Source organism: Folsomia candida, unplaced genomic scaffold (genome assembly GCF_002217175.1).
Source record: "Folsomia candida strain VU population unplaced genomic scaffold, ASM221717v1 Fcan01_Sc004, whole genome shotgun sequence".
Lineage (NCBI taxonomy): Eukaryota > Metazoa > Arthropoda > Collembola > Entomobryomorpha > Isotomidae > Folsomia > Folsomia candida.
In genome coordinates, this window is record NW_019091196.1 from 8,249,239 (window position 1) to 8,268,321 (window position 19,083).

The 19,083-nt window shown below is 37.6% G+C and overlaps 4 protein-coding genes and 2 long non-coding RNA genes across 13 annotated transcripts; 4 read left to right on the forward strand and 2 right to left on the reverse strand.

The window, feature by feature from the left end:
* Positions 1 to 61: 61 nt before the first annotated feature.
* LOC110849374 (circumsporozoite protein) lies at positions 62 to 1,155 on the forward strand. The gene is made up of 8 exons (XM_035851387.1): positions 62 to 164; positions 234 to 283; positions 352 to 428; positions 497 to 574; positions 652 to 728; positions 819 to 908; positions 981 to 1,079; positions 1,133 to 1,155. The coding sequence occupies exons 1-8, from the start codon at positions 62 to 64 to the stop codon at positions 1,153 to 1,155; spliced, it is 597 nt and encodes a 198-aa protein (XP_035707280.1).
* Position 1,156: 1 nt separating this feature from the next.
* LOC118435465 lies at positions 1,157 to 1,979 on the forward strand. Its single transcript, XR_004834768.1, has 4 exons — positions 1,157 to 1,298; positions 1,378 to 1,401; positions 1,509 to 1,581; positions 1,810 to 1,979. It is a non-coding gene; the product is annotated as an uncharacterized LOC118435465 (long non-coding RNA).
* Positions 1,980 to 2,392: 413 nt separating this feature from the next.
* Positions 2,393 to 6,186, reverse strand: LOC110849287 (L-aminoadipate-semialdehyde dehydrogenase-phosphopantetheinyl transferase). 4 transcript variants are annotated; one of them, XM_022096686.2, is made up of 6 exons: positions 6,032 to 6,186; positions 5,783 to 5,945; positions 5,580 to 5,703; positions 3,601 to 3,685; positions 3,240 to 3,523; positions 2,393 to 3,164 (listed from the first exon to the last, which is right to left on the reverse strand). In XM_022096686.2, exons 3-6 carry the CDS (start codon positions 5,699 to 5,701, stop codon positions 2,666 to 2,668), a joined length of 990 nt encoding a protein of 329 aa, XP_021952378.1. In that variant the 5' UTR covers positions 5,702 to 5,703; positions 5,783 to 5,945; positions 6,032 to 6,186; the 3' UTR covers positions 2,393 to 2,665. The 4 variants fall into 4 exon arrangements, with proteins under 4 accessions (XP_021952378.1, XP_021952379.1, XP_021952380.1 ...); XM_022096687.2 differs by having other exon boundaries at positions 6,010 to 6,158; XM_022096688.2 differs by lacking the exon at positions 3,601 to 3,685.
* Positions 6,187 to 6,595: 409 nt separating this feature from the next.
* Positions 6,596 to 8,778, forward strand: LOC110848923 (transmembrane emp24 domain-containing protein 3). Of its 2 annotated transcripts, none has more exons than XM_022096285.2 (5): positions 6,596 to 7,139; positions 7,219 to 7,411; positions 7,478 to 7,539; positions 7,669 to 7,784; positions 7,848 to 8,778. In XM_022096285.2, exons 1-5 carry the CDS (start codon positions 6,933 to 6,935, stop codon positions 7,975 to 7,977), a joined length of 708 nt encoding a protein of 235 aa, XP_021951977.1. In that variant the 5' UTR covers positions 6,596 to 6,932; the 3' UTR covers positions 7,978 to 8,778. The 2 variants fall into 2 exon arrangements, with proteins under 2 accessions (XP_021951977.1, XP_021951978.1); XM_022096286.2 differs by having other exon boundaries at positions 6,597 to 7,139; positions 7,478 to 7,530.
* On the reverse strand, positions 8,359 to 9,948 carry LOC118435466. Its single transcript, XR_004834769.1, has 2 exons — positions 9,374 to 9,948; positions 8,359 to 9,229 (listed from the first exon to the last, which is right to left on the reverse strand). It is a non-coding gene; the product is annotated as an uncharacterized LOC118435466 (long non-coding RNA).
* Positions 9,262 to 18,432, forward strand: LOC110848362. 4 transcript variants are annotated; one of them, XM_022095561.2, is made up of 19 exons: positions 9,262 to 9,410; positions 11,107 to 11,274; positions 11,365 to 11,631; positions 11,706 to 12,232; positions 12,303 to 12,405; positions 12,476 to 12,610; positions 12,693 to 12,761; positions 12,833 to 12,860; positions 12,948 to 13,079; positions 13,150 to 13,266; positions 13,361 to 14,262; positions 14,330 to 14,480; positions 14,564 to 14,768; positions 14,886 to 16,190; positions 16,278 to 16,864; positions 16,957 to 17,110; positions 17,299 to 17,323; positions 17,391 to 17,428; positions 17,540 to 17,680. In XM_022095561.2, the coding sequence occupies exons 2-18, from the start codon at positions 11,187 to 11,189 to the stop codon at positions 17,423 to 17,425; spliced, it is 4,830 nt and encodes a 1,609-aa protein (XP_021951253.1). In that variant the 5' UTR covers positions 9,262 to 9,410; positions 11,107 to 11,186; the 3' UTR covers positions 17,426 to 17,428; positions 17,540 to 17,680. The 4 variants fall into 4 exon arrangements, with proteins under 4 accessions (XP_021951253.1, XP_021951254.1, XP_021951249.1 ...); XM_022095562.2 differs by lacking the exon at positions 17,391 to 17,428 and having other exon boundaries at positions 17,540 to 18,432; XM_022095557.2 differs by lacking the exons at positions 17,299 to 17,323; positions 17,391 to 17,428 and having other exon boundaries at positions 9,264 to 9,410; positions 17,540 to 18,432.
* The last annotated feature ends 651 nt before the right edge of the window (positions 18,433 to 19,083 follow it).

Below are 19,083 nucleotides of genomic sequence, written 5' to 3' on the forward strand. Positions count from 1 at the left end.
ATTCTGGTGTGAAGAAACGTCTCCTCACTCGAAACATAACCACCCATCAGCGATCATCATCATGAAGTCGTTATCTTTGTCAGCCATCGTGGTGCTTCTCCTCGTAGCGTCCTCCCTGGGGTTCCCTGCACCAGCGAAGAAGAATAATAATAATGATGACAACGGTAGTAAGTCAGGCTATTTTATCTTTATTTACTAATCTTTATGGTCAATGGTGATCTTCTTCATTGCAGATGATCGTCCAGCCCCAAAGAAAAAAAGTGCAGGCTCTGGGGACGCAGTGGTAAGTACTTTGACGTATTATGACTTTCAGAAGTTAAACGCAGCTTAAATGGATGGGATTATTATTAGGCCAATGCAAAAGGAGGGACAGGCGCAGTTGCTGCAAATGCAGTTTCGAAATTAGGAGGAAATGCAGTGGCAAACGCGTATGTTGGATTATTTAGTGTTAAAAGTTTATAATTGATGTGCTAAATTTTCAAAATGCTCTATCTAGAATAAATGGTTCGTCCGCAGCCGCTGTAGCAATGGCGAAGGACAACGGAGCTGCGACAGCAAATTCAGAAACTTTTGGGTAATTATTTATTATTATATTACATATGCATATTTATATTAATTAGATATTATATATTAAATATATTACTAATTCAGAGCTGGGGGAGCCAAGAGTAACGCTTTAGCACAAGGATCGGGAATGGCGACGGGTTCTGCGATCTCCAAGGGCGTGGGTAATTTATCAAGCAATTTCTACTACTTAGATTGATACCCGTATGATAACGCTTGAATAAAAATGTATGCACTTGATCTGATTTGATTAGGTGCGGCTCAAGCGAACGCGGTTTCAGCCGGCGGCTCAGCGATGTCAAATTCCATGAGTGCTGGAGGAGGAGGGTCAACTTCTAACGCAGGTAATCCACTGTCGCTAAATAGATTCCTGATAAGTGAAAGATAAGTCAATAAACTTAAAAATTATTCGATAGTTGCCAACAAGGGCGGAGAATCACAGGCTTCCGCCGTGGCTCTAAAAGGAGGAGACTCAAGGTCCGCAGCTACCGCCAATGGGGGCGGAAATTCAAAAAGTAATGCTCTCAGCGAGGGAGGTGGTAATTCGCAGAGTTTGGCGAATTCAAAGGGTGGTGGTTCTGCAATGTCTAGCGCACAAGCGAAGGATGGCGGTGCTGCGCATAGTATCGCGTCCAGTGATGGAGCCGGTAGTTCTTTGAGTAACAGTGTTACCAAAGGTGGTGGTGCAAGTAGGTCAGACGCCATGGCTGAACATGGAGAAAGTGTGGCAAATGGTAAAATTTTCACTGAATATTAAAAGAATTTCAAGAAACTTGAGTAAAACTTAAATTACATATTAAATTTGCATTGTAGCTGTTGCCGACGAAGATGATGGTGGTAAGTTGAGATGATAAGAACAAATTACGCAAGATTTTACTGATATCTTGTTACCAGTCATTTTGTGCCAAAATTTATAATCTTTGGTTTAATTATTGCTAATCTAGATGGAAGATTTGATCCTAATGCTTTCGAATCAGCAATGAATGACTCCATCAACCCCGGAGAGAAGGGAAATCGGTAATTCCACACACACTGATAAGTAAATATTATACCGTAATTTTTATTCAGTAGCCCTTGAGCTACACCTCGTTCACAAATTGAAATCATTCATTCAAGAATAACGGCTTAAATTTGTGGTTTCATCATTAATTGCCAATTCTGGAATCAGTGTTCAAAATGTTATGAGACAAAAGCATAAAAGAGATTGTTTAATATTAACTGTGCATTTTGTAAAACTTTTTGTAGCAAGAATCCAGACTGGAAATGATAAAGATCAACCCATAATTTCTTCGTCGACTGATAGGAATAATTATAATTCGGCTCCTTCAATTAGTCAAATTGGTCATGATGTCATAACTTCTGCTCCACCGAGGAAAAAAAGTTACCCTGGACGAAGTATCAAAATTTAGTAAATCCCTATTTTAACCAATATTGCTTTAACTTAATATTTGTGTGTAAAGTTTGCTAATAAAAATACAAACGATTTTATATGAGAATTTATGACGATTTGAAAGGAAGTGCATACATAATGGAAATATTTTAAGTGTGAAGGTTTGTTTGTTCTTTGGAGCGTGTGTGCGTTCGTACATTTATTATTCAATTGTGACGTGGTTAAAAACAATTGGAATGCTTGACAAATGGCATGGCACACAAATGAAAGAGGATCAAGCAAAATTGTTTTAATGACAATAATGCATGCTAAAAATTCATTGATTGATTAAACTGGATGATCTGCGTAATTAATTGGCTGCAGATGGCGATAAACGTCTAGACTGAAATTAAAATGAATGAAATTAAATGCATTTGCATATCTCAAATGACACAAAGCTTTGTAAGGACAGCACCAGCTAGAGAGACGTTTATTAATTTTCTGGTTTTAACCATAGGTGTAATAAAAAACAAAACAATTAAAGTGCGTATTACAGTGGAACGTAGCACCTATTTTAGGATCTCTTCCAAAAGGACACACGCTGGAGATGTTTATATTATAAAGCGTTACACAAAATATGATTCGCAAATATAAGTACATGAAAAATAATTTAGTCAATTAAATTCAAGTAAATAAAATAGAAAATTATGTAAGTTGTTCATGCTCAAAAGTTCACTTTTTGTTGTTCTTTTTTAAAAATGCTTCCACCCACTCGGTGTCAACTGATTCTTCCGGTTGCAAAGGGGTCATATTGTCAAGTAAGAAATCCAATGAAACCGGAATAAATTCAGGAGGAATGTATTCATTCTTGTCAGAATCGATATCTTTGTTTTTAGAGGGAATTTTCTTGGCCACTGCAACTAAATGAGTTTCGTCATCCAAGCATCGTTCTTCAAATGACCATTCTGTTTCTAAACACCCATTAACTTTGACCACAGTGTCGGTCGCCAACTTGGGGCCATCAGATTCAAATGATAAATCAGTCTTTGTATTGAAATCCACGGTTCTTAAATCAATCACAATTCCTACGCCAATTGCCTTAACGTACGATTCTTTAAGGCACCAAAATCGTGTAAAATTCATCATTTTTTTCTTATCAGAAAGACTCCCCGGAAGATCTAAACCTTTTATTTGACGCCACTCGTTTTCTGTGAATTGGCGATTCATTAATCTGTTGAAGTAGAACGTACACAATAAAATTAACAATCCTAATTAGTTGCCATACTCTGTAACTCTTATTAATTACCTAAAATACTCGTCAACAGTGTCTGATATCCGCCCGGGTTTTTCTACATTCATAACGTCAATACCGACATGGGTAGCTGAAGGATCGGACGCCAGCACGACATATGAGCCCTGATGGCTCACGTTGAAATTAAGGTTCCTTATGTTAACGTTTGAGCACTCGTCAAATATCACATTATCATCATTATTAGTAACATCACAGTCGTCGTTATCATCATCGTCCAATTTATCAGCAAGATTGGTTGGACTGATTAAAATTGGTTTATTGTGATCATCTCTTCCTAGCTGAAGATACAAAAAATTAGCAAATGTTAAGGGTTATCCTATCGGATTGGACCAATCCCCACATGTGGATTGCGAACCTTAATAAAATTATTGGGCACTCCAGTCTTCAACTGTACAAGTTTCCTGATAAGTATTCGCCCAATGAGTGAGGTTTTGGCGTCCCTCATGAAATTAAAATAATCAAAAATAATCTCACTCTAAATCAAGTTGAAACACGTTTTTTTTGTAAACAAGCAAGCAATCAAAAAGTATCGAGCAATGAGGGAGGCCAATAGTCACATCTTTTCTTCCATCACGTTCTCGTCTCGTACAAAATAATCATTTTTTCCCAACATCAGTTGCTCTTTAAATTGTATTGAAAGTTTTAAAAAATGGAACCTTTGAAAACACTTATCGCGACTAGTTACAGCTGTGGAATATGTGGTGCAATACTTCTTAATAAGGCTAGTTTAAAAAGACATACAGAAACCACACATGAAGGGAAATCAAGGTATCATTGTGACAGTTGTGGTACTGGGTTTGAAACGAAGTCACGTCTGGATCTACACTGTAAGGGAGTCTGTGCAAGTCACGTAGATAAGGAAGGAAAAATAATAAAAACCAAGTGCGACTTTTGTTCTGAAACTTTCGAAACAAAGAAACAACGTTTAGTGCACTTAAAGGAAGAACATAAAGACAAACTATACAATTGTACAGAATGCGACAAAATTTTTTTGTATAAAATTGATAGAGATCGGCATGTTGAGACAGTGCACAAAGGTCGCCAGGATCACGTTTGTGACATTTGTGAGAAGAAGTTTGGGACAGTGAGCAACCTGAATGTTCATAAGAAAATACACACCGCAACAATTTCAGCTGCAGAACTATCTGAACCACAAAAAAGTTTGCAGCGGTACCGTGACATGAGAGCTGCTGGAGGACGTACTACAAGTTCAGGCTATCCGAAAATGAATGCAAGCGGCTTGCGCCTTCACAAACTTCAACAGTGCAGAGTTACACTTTCAGAATATATAATACCGGATGTGCGAATTATCAATACAGGTCAAATTCACAAAAGTAATTACTCTTACACGTCAGGGGAAGATGATAATGAAGACATTGCATATGTGAATTCGGGGAGTAGAGGACCAGGTAAACATAGTCCAAATTTTCCAGTAAAATTCCTAGTTTCAGTTGAATTTTTTAATTTCGTAGGTCAGTTCCGGCTGTATGGTTATGTTTGGAGAGACGGAGAAACATTCCAAATCGTTGATGTCTACATTGGGATGACTGCTCTTCTTGCCGTTGAAACTTCCCGTAGAAAATGGGCGCTGATGGTCTCTGGTTCTGAGGAAGGATGCACAGACAGGTGGTTGTACGAAAAAGGATATTTTTTCTGTCCGGAAGAGTCATTTGAACTGCCAGATTTCATAACGGATCAAGAATGGATAGCTCGACATATGAAAATGTTTGTAAGGACAGAAATAGGGACAATCTGTTCATTCAGTTGTAAGACAGCGTATAAGAAGCTACGAGATTTTATCCCTCAATTGAGACACGGTTTACAACAATCGAACCAGAAGTGGTTAGACCCGCCCAGTGATTTGCCGGAAGTACTTACTCTCACGAAAGATGAAGAACTGGAGCAGTTACGGAACGAAAATAAATTACTTCGACTAAAGTTAGAGTTCCAATCATTCAAGTTTGATCAACTAAAACGCAAAGCAGTCAAGATGGAGAAGGAGGACAAGTTTGGGAAGAATCCAGACTTAAGCCAAAAGGTATTACAACAATTTGATTATTTAGGATAGCGTACTCCACCTGAATCGTAAAGTTTTAATTACTATTTGTTTTAATTAATTAGGCTAAAAAGATTGCGAAAATTGAAAACGAAGAAGGGACAACAGTTGCAGAGGCGCTCATAAAATTGGAAAAAGGCTGTGATTACTGAAGAAGATTTTTTATAATCTCATAAATCTAATTTGTAACCTAACTATTACTTACTTCATAAACTCCCTGACAAACAAGAACCTATTACCTCATAAACTTTCCTCATAACATTTCCCTTATAAAATACCTCATAAATAAGAAGCGTCCAATCCGGGCCTTCTCCTCGGCCTGAATCAATCTTGAAATCTGGGATAGTTGTGAAGATGTTGGTTCCCATTGGGATGTGTTGAAGGACCATCGAAATGCCATTTCTTCAAAATAATAACAAACATATATCGAAAGTTCAATGCTTCAGCAATTAAGAGACATATATTTATATGTATGTATTACTATTTTGAAAATGGGACGGTCCAGGGGGAACACGCAGGATTCGCCGACCAAATTTTATTACTGAACGAGTCGTCGTTGTCGCCAGCCTTGCACGAGAATGTCAAAAGTCAAAACCGATGCTCAGCTTTTCGAGTTTAATTTTCATAGCGAGGAATACAATAAACTGTAATTAAAATGTATGTATTAGATTAAATGGGTTAATTTATGTGTCTTATTTAATCTCATACCACCAATTTATTGTAATATCACCTCGCTTTCAATAAATGACGACTCTTTTCGATCCTGAAAGGAATTTTCGTTACGAAAATCAAAAAATATGGAATTTGTCCTAAATCAGCCGGTGTTGTGTTACATTTCTCACTGTTTGATCTACTTTCGTAGGATTTCATTTCGTCCGAATATTGGGGAACGGAAGACATTGCGTAACTTTATGCAAAAATAATCAATTTACACATATTTGTAGGAATAGGATCCTATCATCATTTGAATGATGGATAAATGTCCAATTACGTTGGGGGGACCAGGTGATTGTAAGATATCACTGGATAATCTGTATGGAACTCACGACAAGGAACATTCAGTCTCAGGATTAGCAGAACAAAAGAAGAAATTGGCATTCATTCGATGTATGCATTTATGTTATTGCTCTAAAGTTTAGAGTCTAAACAAACTTCTTATTAATTCAATGCAACAATTATAAAGTAAGGTTATCTTGAGAATCCATTGATCTCATCTCATTTCACACGATGCGGAAAATTGAGACTTGAAAATTGAGACGACGGACGGAAGTCACTCTGCCCCAGAGACGTGGATTTAAGTCGTGGTAACTTAAATCCCAAGCTAATCCCGCAGACACGTCACCTTTCCCATGTCAATTTGCAATTTAAATTCACAATTTTTCAATATAACTCAATCAGTGCAAAATTTCGAAATTATTTTCAAATTATTTCATATCTGTCCTTTACTTCGTGTCAGGGTGAAGGAAGACGAATGTGACGACGTGGGGGCACCGGCACGGTTATATCTCGCACAAAAGCATCACTACAGTCAATATTTAACTTGAATTTTTGTGACCGGCTGTTTATTAGTTAGTAGTTGTTTAGAGTGTTTTGGTGGGTGTGGTGCTTATCATCGTTGGAGAGTAGAAGGGATGTCATCTACATCGATTTGGGCCAGAGTTGGAGGGATGATAAGCGGAAGTATGATGCAGTGGTCGTTCTTGGTTTTGTTGCTTCTCTCGTGGTCCAGTTTTCTGGAGGTTGCCTCAGTGGAACTGACCTTTGAACTTCCAGACAATGCCAAAGAATGTTTTCATGAGAATATTAAGAAAGACGTTTCTAGTACTTTTGAGTTTCAAGTGAGCAATTGATATTCATTTAGGATTTGTATTTGATTGGGTTAAAAAAATTGTTAAAACATGTTTGCACTTTGCACAGGTGGTAACAGGGGGACAATATGACGTCGACGTATCGATAGAGGCACCAAATAAAGAGATAATTTATAAAGAAGTCAAGAAACAATACGACACTTTTACCTGGGTCCCTTCAGTTTCTGGCGTGTTCACATTCTGCTTCTCTAACGAATTTTCTACTTTCTCTCACAAACTAATCTATTTGGATCTACAAGTTGGTAAGCTGAAGAGAATAATGTATCTCATCCCACATTCGTGCTAAATAATTTTAATTTTGCTCATAGGAGATGAGGCTCCACTTCCGGGACTGGGGGAGCATGCCACTGCTTTGACGCAGGTAACCCAGGTATACCACGGAATTATTTGATTGTGTGGTTTGCCCTGCATGCGTACTTATTATTAACATTATAACCAGTTTGTATTTAAAAAGTTCATTCCTCATCGTTTGTGTGTTTCTTTTGATGTAATTTATCAGTTGGAATCTTCTGCTCAACAAATTCACGAGAATTTAAATGGCGTCTTGGACTATCAGACGCATCACAGACTAAGAGAAGCACAAGGAAGAAAGCGAGCCGAGGATCTTAACGAAAGGTTAACTATTATAATTTCTTCAGTCATAATAACTCTGTACTCAATACGTAATATTTAAAATAGGGTCCTGCTCTGGTCCGTATGCGAGACGGTAGCTGTACTTGTGATAGCTGTTGGCCAAGTCGTCGTTTTGAGAAATTTCTTTGCCGAAAGGAGGCCTTCTGAAATGAGAAATCCACTATTCGCCAGATAAACCAAACAAATTATTAATCTCTGTGCTGCCTAATATCGACGAATAATACAGAAACAGTCAAAAGTTATCATCATTGATGATTCATCAATCACAAGCAAGATTATTACAACAAATTGGATTGTAGTTTAGATTTTGTCCATCATCAGAGAGTTTTGTCTCAACGTCAATTTTACTTCAATATCTACTTTAGTCTCATTCAGGCTTTATTATTCGCATCGTGTGTCACTCTCAATACATTATTTAGTGCATTGTGTGTGTGTGTAAAATTATCAATATAAACAGAGGTCGAAAATCCTAATGATTTAACTAGACTTGTAGTAGTAAACGTGCATATTACATATATGATTTTTTGTCAAATTTAGTACGTAAATTGTACAATATAGTTCCGGATGATACGACGATATACATAGTTAAATCTACAAGAAAGACCTTTGTATTGTACATATATTATCAAATTAATCATATATTATTATACATGGATGAATGAAAGATTTAATTACCTAAATATATAATCCACAACTTATTTTGATTGTACTGACTGAAATGAGAGTAAATTCATTAGAAAATCGATACATATTTAGTTGATCAAAATCAGTTGATTGATTTGGAATTGATAAAGGAAATAAGGTCCCAATTCTTCCTTTGTTCAATTTACTTTCCACGTCCCTACATTAAATACCTATACATTGGACAACCTAATCAAATCAATGTTAAGGGGGGTAGTACCCTTCGTTTTGTAAATTGTAATGTTCCTCATGCTATATAAAATTCAAAATTGAATAAATAAGACAACCCAGCCAACACATTTTCATAAATCATCCATCAACTATACCCAAAAATATTCTCAAATTGAAAAACCATTCCACAAAAAAAAAAACGGTTTGTCTCACCAAAACACCGTCTTACTTTCCCCACCAGACTCACACCATCCATCCTGCTCAGCAGACCTCCAGTCCAGCAGCAGCAGTGTCATATCATATTATTCCTTGAACAAAATCGGTCCGATTTCTTGGTTTTGGTGCAAGTTTTCTCACCGACAAGTTAGATATACACTCTCCAGTCCAGAAACCAATACGTACATTTCCGAACTTGGTTTGTATTTACATCAGGGAAAAGTGGTGGTTTCAATTCCTTCCTTTCGTCGAGAGACAAATAATGTGAGAAGAAGAAGCGGATTTCCAGGCTTGCCTCCTTCTTGCCTCACGAGTGGTAGGAGTTGAGTCAGTTCGGGCGGAGGAGACGAGCTCAGGCACTAGTGGATGATGGAGTTCAGTTAGAATAGAAGCGAGAGTTGCTTTCAGTGTCTCGCGGACCACGCAGCCAGCCAGCCACTACTTTCAGCCACCTCAGAACTTCAAAATTCTCATCTTTTTTAACAAATAAAATTTCGAAATACCACTCCACTCCCGTATTTTGTCCCCTCCTCGGTCCAGGTGAGTCGACACGGTACTTTCTTTCGATTAGAGGAGTTTCCTCATTTGGTGTAATGTGATAAAATGTTGCTGTTTGTTTCTCACGAAAGTGGAGGTGCTTGCTTGCTTGGTTTGCCCTGCTTGCTTTTTGTTATTACTTTTTTACATTTACTTTACCCACTAGTACGGTCGGCTCTGTGAGCAACTGACTGCTGCTCAGCTCAGCCCAAAAAGTGTGTACAATATAGTCTAGCAGGACAAGAGAATGGAATGGAAAAGAGTTTATTCATATGTATGATGATGTCTGCTTGTTTGCGAATAAGTTTAGTGGTAGTTGTTGCTTTGTGTAATAATAAAATACAGATCAATTCGTGGTGTAGGTTTCATTTAAGAACAAGAAGTTAAGCAAACTGAAAGGTGTTACTGCTGCTGGTCAAAGATTGATACTTATCTATCAGTGAACAGTGTGTCGCTTGAAGGTGGTTTTGTTTCGTGGTGGTGTGTGTCTGCATATTGAAGTTCTGCAAATTTTTGATGCATTTTGTAATGGTTTGAATTGTGTTGTTACGATTGTGCATACTTGGTGAGGAGATGGATAGATGAAGGTGAAAAAGTTACTTTTACGTGACCCTGACCGGAAGAAGGGCTTGGTTGATATCAGCAGTTTGTGTAAATCTAAGTATATGATACATGGGAATTGGTGTGATTTTAAAATACATGATAATGCAAAAGCATATTTAGTTCGAGGATGTGGTTCCGGGATAAGTGATATTTTTGGTACTGCTAGTTATTAGCATGCTTAGATTGTGGATAGTCTTACGTTTTCAACCTTGAATATGATATGACAGTTATTGTTTTTAAAATAATAAAATGTTGAAATCCTTTGAATTTGCAAGTTTTCGGCAAGAATTTGAATTGAACGAGGAAGACTTGTATGCCAAATTGTATTTAGGTTGTTTCTTGCTGTAATAATAAGAGTTAGGGTAGCGTGTTATTAGAGCCTGTTTAAATGCAAGTGTGTAGAAAGTTGAAAACATGAGTCAGTAAACGTACGTACTCTTTGCATTGAAGGGTGGATAATATTGAAGGCATAGAACACGGGATTTTGCGAATTTGGCATTTTGCGACTTTTCGTATCGTATCTATAGTCCATCATTCGTACCACACAGTAGAAGAACAGAACAGCAGACACTCGCTGATTTCATTATGCAACTCAAGTTCGGGGCCACAGCACAGCAGCAAAGTGCGAATTTGATATGTAGTAGTGCAATAATTTTAGTGATTACAAAGAATATGTTTTAGTGAAGTTGGGTGAAGTTTTATAAATATGTACAAAACGTGCTTTGAAAACAATTATTAGAGATTCCTTTTATGGAAAATATATAGAGACTTAAAGATATTAGGCTTTACAAATTCTCACGTGGCCTTGGTTGACATCCGGACTCCTTGAAGCTCGGATGTGCCTGAAAATGGTTAAATAGGTATAACTGAGCGAATAATAACCATGCTTTAGTTGTATGAACTAATAATTTTCATAATTAACGTTAATTTGGTTATAATTGCTAATTTTGTCGAGTGTTGAGTTGATGTTTTATTGAACGCAAGTGCACGACACAAATATGTATGTTGCACATATTAAACTCACGGAATTCACCATGCTAAAATGTGAACCATGATATTTAACGTTTATGTAATTACTAAATGTTTCTTACAACAGGGCCAATTTCAACTCGAGAAATGAAGTAGATCCAAAAAGGTGTCCAAAGCGAGAATTTGAACAAAAGAACGAAAAGTAAAATGTCAAAGAAGGCATCGAAGGAGGCCCCGGCTTCAGATTCAGCTAACCACGATGGGATTCCGGTCGACTTTATTTTGCAAACGATGCGTAAGCTATGCAAAATCTCATAAAATTATTTTTATCGATTGTATTAACCCCGTTTCACATTTAACTCATTGTATGTATTTAATTTATTAGTTGCAAGAGCAAGTGCTCCAGGAAAACGACAAATTCGTCCCAAGAATGTCGACGCTTTACTCAATGCAGACATTCAAGAACTTGGATCCGACGAAGATCCTGATTTCGATGTATCCGAAGACAAACATCACAACGAAAGTGATCTCTCCATTGAATCGGAGCTTGATGATGATGATGACGATGAAACCGGAAAAGGTTCCATGGATGGTAACGTTGAAGATACTGATGATGAAGATGACGTCTCTTACGATGCAAACAATGATCCTCGTAAGTATAACATAACGTATAATTTATTTACATATGGGTAGTCCTAGTTTTACTTATGCGCACTTTATATACAGGTCAAAGTCTGGATACTTCAGACGAGGGAAGTGACGAAGACGACGAAGAAGATGACAGCGCCGGCGATGAGCAAAGCTCGGAAGATGACACTGATTCGCAGTCCCCTGTCCAAAAGCGTTCCGCACTTAGAGATACTCTCAAAAAGTTGAACGAATCAGAATTTTCTCCTCAAACAAGTCGGAAAAGGAAACGTCCACGGAAAGCTGGAGTTGCTAATAGTCAAAAACGGGGAGGTGGAGGAGGGAAAAAGGACGATGCTGAAGGAAAATCAAGCAAAAAACCAACAAAGACCAATAAGAAAGATTCTTCTGCTGGGGACAAGAGCAGTCAGCCAAGGAAAAAGGGGGGAGCAGGTGGTGCTAGCAAGAAACGAAAGAGTGTAGATGAAGGTGACCGATCAAAGTCAAAGGATAAGATCAAAGCTGCTGCTAAAAGAAAGAAAAAGTCTGGTGTGGTCGACAGGCAAAGAACTATTACAGAGATGGTGTTAAGTGTTGAAAAGTCACAAAAGGAAAACAGGAAAGAGGTAACGCACACACACACACACACTTTTCATTCCAAATATTGCAATATTTGTATTCAAATTTTTATTCAAGCTTATGGTGGGAAGTCCAATATGCTCAGCGTGTTTGGGCAAAGCTAGCGATGAAATGAACGAAATAGTAGAATGCGATTCTTGTGGAATAACTGTTCACGAAGGTAATTGTTATTTTTTTCTAGAAATTTTTATATTTAAAATTTAACAAACAATATTTTCTGTACAATTTAGCTTGTTATGGTGTGAGTGACATTTCAAGCCTATCTAGTGGAACAGGGTCATCTTGTTCAACTGAACCTTGGTTTTGTGACGCTTGTCGTTGTCGTACAAGAGCCAACATTTCTTGTGAACTTTGTCCTATGCAGGGTAAGAAGCACGAGTTTTCCTGTGTACTTCATAATCCTCAAGAAATGAATTTTCGTATTTTTATTGTGAAAACTATCATCAGGTGGTCTGTACAAAGAAACGACCGCTGGACGTTGGGTTCACTTGGTATGCGCCCTGTACACTCCTGGAGGTTCGTACTTCAACCTTTCTGATTTTTCTTGTAATAATAAACAGTGATTTAACTATTTTATTATTATTCAGTTATAATCACTGATACCGGTCTTCCTAGGTAAGTAGTAAAGATTTAATATTATATGGGGACATGGGATTGGCAACGAAATATATGCAATTAGCTAATCATTTATTTTGTACCCAGCTTGTTTGAAATTCCATACGCCAAGTGGGGTGCTCATCCATGTTCGCTTTGTGATGACTCGCGCTTTGCCAGATGTGGGATTTGCATACCATGTGATGCTGGGATGTGTAAAACATATCTTCATGCAACTTGGTAAGAAACAATGGACAAAGAAAGCTTATAATTTTTTAAATTCATTTAATTTTTAAATGATCGATTGCAGTGCTCAAAAGCATGGACTATTGTCGGATCCAATACAACACGCTTTGCCTGGATGCGAATTGGAGGCTGATCCTTACTATGCTGCTTGCAAGTTACACACAAACCGTGAAACTTCAAAGTATGAATACTAGTACTTAATATTGATACATATGCATATTAAATATAAATATTCAATAGTTTCATGCTAATTGTTTCGGGTTTAACTTTAACAGACGAAGATCAAAATGTTTCTCCATTTTGCAAGAACAGTTGAGAATCAAGCAAGAGCAGAAATTAGCCACTGACATAACTCCGCAAGAACGAGAAAACCAGAGCAGGATACGTCGAAAACTTGAGAGGATTCGTTTTAAAGTGGCAATAAAACAGGCGCATATTTATACAACTCAAATGTCTAAAAATTCTTCCCCTTCTTCATCAGTACCTCTTACTGCCAACAATCTAAACGCATTGTCATCAAACCTTCTCCCCCCTCTTCCCACTTTGGCAGATACTCTGCCTCCCAGTTGGAAAGAGGGCAATAAGAAACCAAGAATTCTTCCTACATCTGCTGGAACAGCAATGGCGATGCTGAGGAAGGCAACACTCATGGGATTAGACGTGAAATCATTGGAATTGGAGGACAAGCATTCTCGAATTGCGACAAGTGTCAAGAAAAAGTGGAATATTCCACCAGGACTTAGCGTCGAATATGCTGCCTACTATGCTGATAGGGAATGCAGAATTGCAGGGTTGACTCAGCAGTGTGAAAAATTGGAGAAGGAAAATCAGCAGCTTAACAATAAACAGATTGATTTACAGAATTCGTACGATATGCAATCTATCAATAATGAGTTAATGGATGAGGATACCGGCTCCATGAGGGAGAATTTAGTTGGTATCACGTCACTTCTCAAGACACTTTGTTCGCCAAGCAATAAAAAACTCGTCACCTCTCTTCAAGGAATTGAAGCCAAGACGGCAATTGAGGAACCACCACAACGGCGACGAAGTCCTAGCCACTCTAATAGAAGACTTAGCCCTGCAAAGACATCAATCGGAAGCAATAAAAACGCTAGTAATAAGAAAAGTAGTAGTAACAGTACTTCCTTCTCTCCACCTGTTCAAACCATTTCAGGTGAGAAAATATTTACAACACAAGATTATTTAAATTGTTAATAATTTTTTAATTTCCAAATTTTTAGAGCGTCTTGCCATCAAGACATGTTCGATTTGCGACCAATCCGATGAGCAACCGTGGATTATCCGTTGTGATAATTGTAAAAAGTTATACCATATGAAATGTCTGGATCCACCACTTACAAGAATGCCTAAACGATCCAAGCTATGTGGATGGTAAGTGTTAGAAATAAGTATTGCTTAAACATGACTATCATTTGTAATAAATTAAAATATTTCCATGTTCTCATTATCCTCAGGATGTGTTCAGATTGTGGGGAAGAAGAATTGGAGGCAGAGGAGGCCGAAGTTGACACCGAGGCTCCAAGAACTTTGCGAGGTCGTACTAAAATCCGAAAACCTGGAAAGTATCGACATTCTACAGATTCCAAGGAAGGAGATCTTAAAATTGTATGCGAAGTGCCAGAACCAGACTCTAGTATCATCATGCTGACAAATAACCTGGTAAGAATATCATAATTGATTATTTAATTCTTGTATTCATTATTAATTTTTTGCAACATTGGTTAAAAAATAAAAGTGAGTACAAATAAAGAAAATAATAATTCTTATTTTTCACAGATTAAAGTAGAAACGCCAGCAGCAAGCGCAATTCCTCCCCTTACCAATGGAAGTGTAAACAAACCAAGAAAACGGAAAAGTGAAAGTTCTACTTCCACCAATCTGTTTTCTCCAGTGTCCAATGCGTCTGGGTCACATTTAAATAGCAGTAGCGCTGAAACTACTCCAAAGAAACCCAGAAAGACAAAGAAACAACTGCAGAGCGAACAAAATGAGCACCTCTCCACGACCTCCCAGATTGAAGGACATACACCACCACTTCATGTTCCAGTTGACGGCAATAGCATCCCCATTGCGAGTACACCCAAACCGAAAAAACCTCGAGCCCCCAGGAAACCTAAATCAATAAAAACCGAAGACCTAGTCGCTTCTCCAGTAATAAAGGATGAACAGTTGAGCATTATTTCTGGGGAACTCAACCCTGTTGTTCTTGAAACTCCTATCGTCATCACCACTCCTAAGAAACGACCCAAGACAATAAAATTAGAAAAAACGCCAAAAGTGGCCAAGGTACCAAAGACGCCACGAACTCCAAAGAATGGACCATCACCTAAGATGAAAAAGAAGGCAACGTTGGACTCAACTACTACAGTTGCTCAGGTTGATACTTCCGGACTTTTACATTTTCCTTCGGTTGACTCATCTAACGCTGCTGCTGTTGTGATTGCCAAAAAGAAACGAATCAAAAAGGTCAAGATTAAAGATGAGCATCAAATTTCGTCACCACAACTGAGCATAGAAGGAAGTAGTGGGGTAGATATTGGTAGTGGTGGAAGCGATCTTGTAAGTTTGTTCAAAAGAAAGCCAAAAAAATCGAGAAAGGCTTTATTAGCAGACAAATCTCAAATTTCGTCATTTTCGTCACCACAACTGAACATAGAAGGAGGTGGTGGGGCAGGTGGTGGTGGAAATGATCTGGCAAATTTCTTTCAAAGAAAAACGAAAAAACCGAAAAAGTCTTTAGCAGAGTTACAAAAAAATATGATGGCTGCTGCTACAGTGGCAGTAAAAAAAGGAGACGAACCAGGCCCAGTTGTCCTTACGAATGGGAAACCAAAAGTGACAAAGAGGCGAAAGTCTTCTGCGGCTGGAATTGGTGGCTTAGGAGATGCTGATAAGGATGCATCAATTCCCCCCAAGAAACGGAAGAGGATCACTGCTTCATTGTCTATACAGGCAAATGCAAATCAAGACGCCACAATCAATGCCGTGGCTAGTGGAGCATTCGATGGCTACTCCATTGACGAGGCGCAAATGAACGGAATTTCGAGACCAGCCTTACCAGATGGCGTTTTGATGCAGGGCGTAAGTTACTTATACAATTTAGCAATTTAATAATTGTCCCTGTTTAAGTGGTCCTCATGAATTTTTTGTTTTGTTGCACCTCTAAAGAGTGGATGGAATAATAACACGGATGCTGATGAACTCATGAAAGGTCATGCAATGGGTTCTAACTGCAGTAGTTCTGACGTTGTAACTGTCAACGCCAGCGATTTAATTGACTGTGTATTAAATACGCCATTGGTCACCACTACAGCTACAGTGAGTGGATATTCGCCAGGATTTTACTCAAATTCACCTGTCACAAGCAGCAATCCTGCATCGACAACGGTCTCCAGCACGGTTTCTCCATCGAACAACTTTATGATCAACCCAACATCAACTCCTATTATGGATGGAGAATTGATGGGCACAAATTCTTCTTCTCAAGTGTCGTCCTGGGTTCAAAATCCGCCCACAACGCAAGAGAGCCAAAATGTCATTAAATTGATTTACGAAGCTAATGATACTACAATCACAACCACGTGCTTAGATTCGCCTCGAATGGCAGCAGCTAACTATGCACCAGCACAACATGTCATTGTGCCTCCTCTCAACAATACTGCTGCACCACCCATTGTTCCCAAAGTTCCGTCTTCCGAGTATCACCGCATCTGTTTTGCCTGCAATAATGAAGACTTAAAGAAGAACATGGTCACGTAAGCAAAAGCAACATGCATTGAATTTATTGGATTTTGGTACTGGTATATACATTTGAATTTGAAAATAACTCGTTTTATAATTTTTGTAGGTGTGACAAATGCGCTCAAGATTATCACTTCATGTGTTTAACTCCTCCACTCATGTACTCGCCCAGGCGGCGTAACTATTCGTGGTATTGTTCCGCGTGTGACGAAGCGGGTGCTGAATCACAAGCTGCGACTCAACAAAATCAAAATCAGAAGGTGGTCATTTTGTCGTCATCTTCTACATTATTTAGCAATTATCAACAATAGCGTCATATATTTTAATCTGCTGCATGCCATTATAGCATGTCAAAATTTAAGAGTTGGATTATGTTTTGTCTTGTATTTACTTTTAGTTTCTTTATTACACAAAATTATTTAGTAATGTCTTATTATTTGCTTTCCAGTTCAATTGCTTTACCAATAAAGACGGTAACGCCATAAACTTTAGCTTTTGATTTTAGTTTTTGTTACTTAATAACCAACACAATTTTCTTAGGTGAAGCAAAGCATGCACACAGCCAATCTTTATAATTGGTGATTACTACCAGTTTAATTTTTCATGTGTCGTATATATGTACTTTTAGTATTCCCATCACTTTTCTATTAAATTTTAAAATTAAAAAAATGTATTAACTTGTTTAACAGCCTGTGGAACCACCCCCTGTCCAATCTGAAAATACACAATCTCCTGCACCGCTTCCGCAACAAGCACAGCCCTACACTGTTCGTATATTTGATGACGACCGTTTGAAAAATTTTCCTATTAATCATTAATTAGCCTCAGTGATGTCAACTATTTTAGGTGAACCAAGTTAACAGGTCACCTTCATTCCTCGTTGTTATCTCTGATTAATAACGCATAAGTAATAATTACAATATTTTCTATGCACTGCATTATCGTTGTTAAATTTGAAAATATGTAACAGGGTGTTCAAAAATTAGGTATTGGTAGTATGCAGGTTTTGAAATTCACAAGTTTGAAAAAGTAATTGTTGTCTTGTCCGTCTTTTCATAAATTGTTTGTGATACACGTGTAGGTATGTAGATTATCATAATTAATGTAGAATGACTGTGTGCACATTATGTTATTTAGTAGATATAATTCGTGTTTAATCACTTTCTCTCTTTTCTCTTAGTAGCGGATTCAGACGGATTTTTGACAACCATCTGCTTTAATTAATTTACAGCATCACCTTGTAATAACTACAACTTCCTTCCATAATATGCCGTGTGTATAGTAAAAAAACATCAACATAATAATTGACCATTTCTAAGAGATAACTATATATATATATGTTAATCTCCTTCTGATTAAACTTCCTGTAATGTGATTTGTAAGCTTGTCAAGAACCACTGGCCACAATCTTACACATATAAATATCTATATATATAAAACACAATATAACAGTATAAAAGAACATTTTCTACTTTATCTAATTAAAAGCAATATATATATGTAGTTACAAAATATTGACTGGGATTCTGTTTTCATGTCCTTGTTCTCAAAATAAATAATCTTTACATTTTATTACCAGGCATTATTTATGTACCACAGTTTATGTTATCTCTGATTTTATGGTTGAGACCTTGGCTGATTATGGATTTCCATTATTATCAAACTTGGATGATTTACCAGGAAGACGCTTACACACTGTTAACCAGTTGAGTTGATCTCTGGTATGAAATTCCCTTTATAGTTTTTCTGATTTGAGCTTTATTTGCTCTCTCTCTCTCTCTCTCTCTCGAGATGGAGAATTTTAACAAATTGTAAATAGATTGATTCTTGCTCGTGACAGCCTATCTGCTCCCCCATTTTGTTCCTACTCTACTTCCCCTTTATAAAAGTTTAAAATGTAACAAAGAGCTTCACTCCACACTTACGGAGGTCTACGTGCGACTACTGCTCAATCTCCCCAGAAGAAAAGAATACAGTCATCTTCTTTCTTTTGTCTTTCCACACTTCCGTCTTTCTTGGGTAAAAAAGGGTGGCCACATTTTGCATTTTCACATTAAAATATTTCATAATCGTGTCCACGATTCAAAAATTAGTATCATTTTGAAATCTATCCCTCCACATTGTGTATGAATGCTCTATTTTGAAAGATTCACCACCGACCACCCTCCATCCTGTCTTGTCTCCACTTTTAATACCACTATAAAACAAAATGAAATACAAAAGTCTATACGGG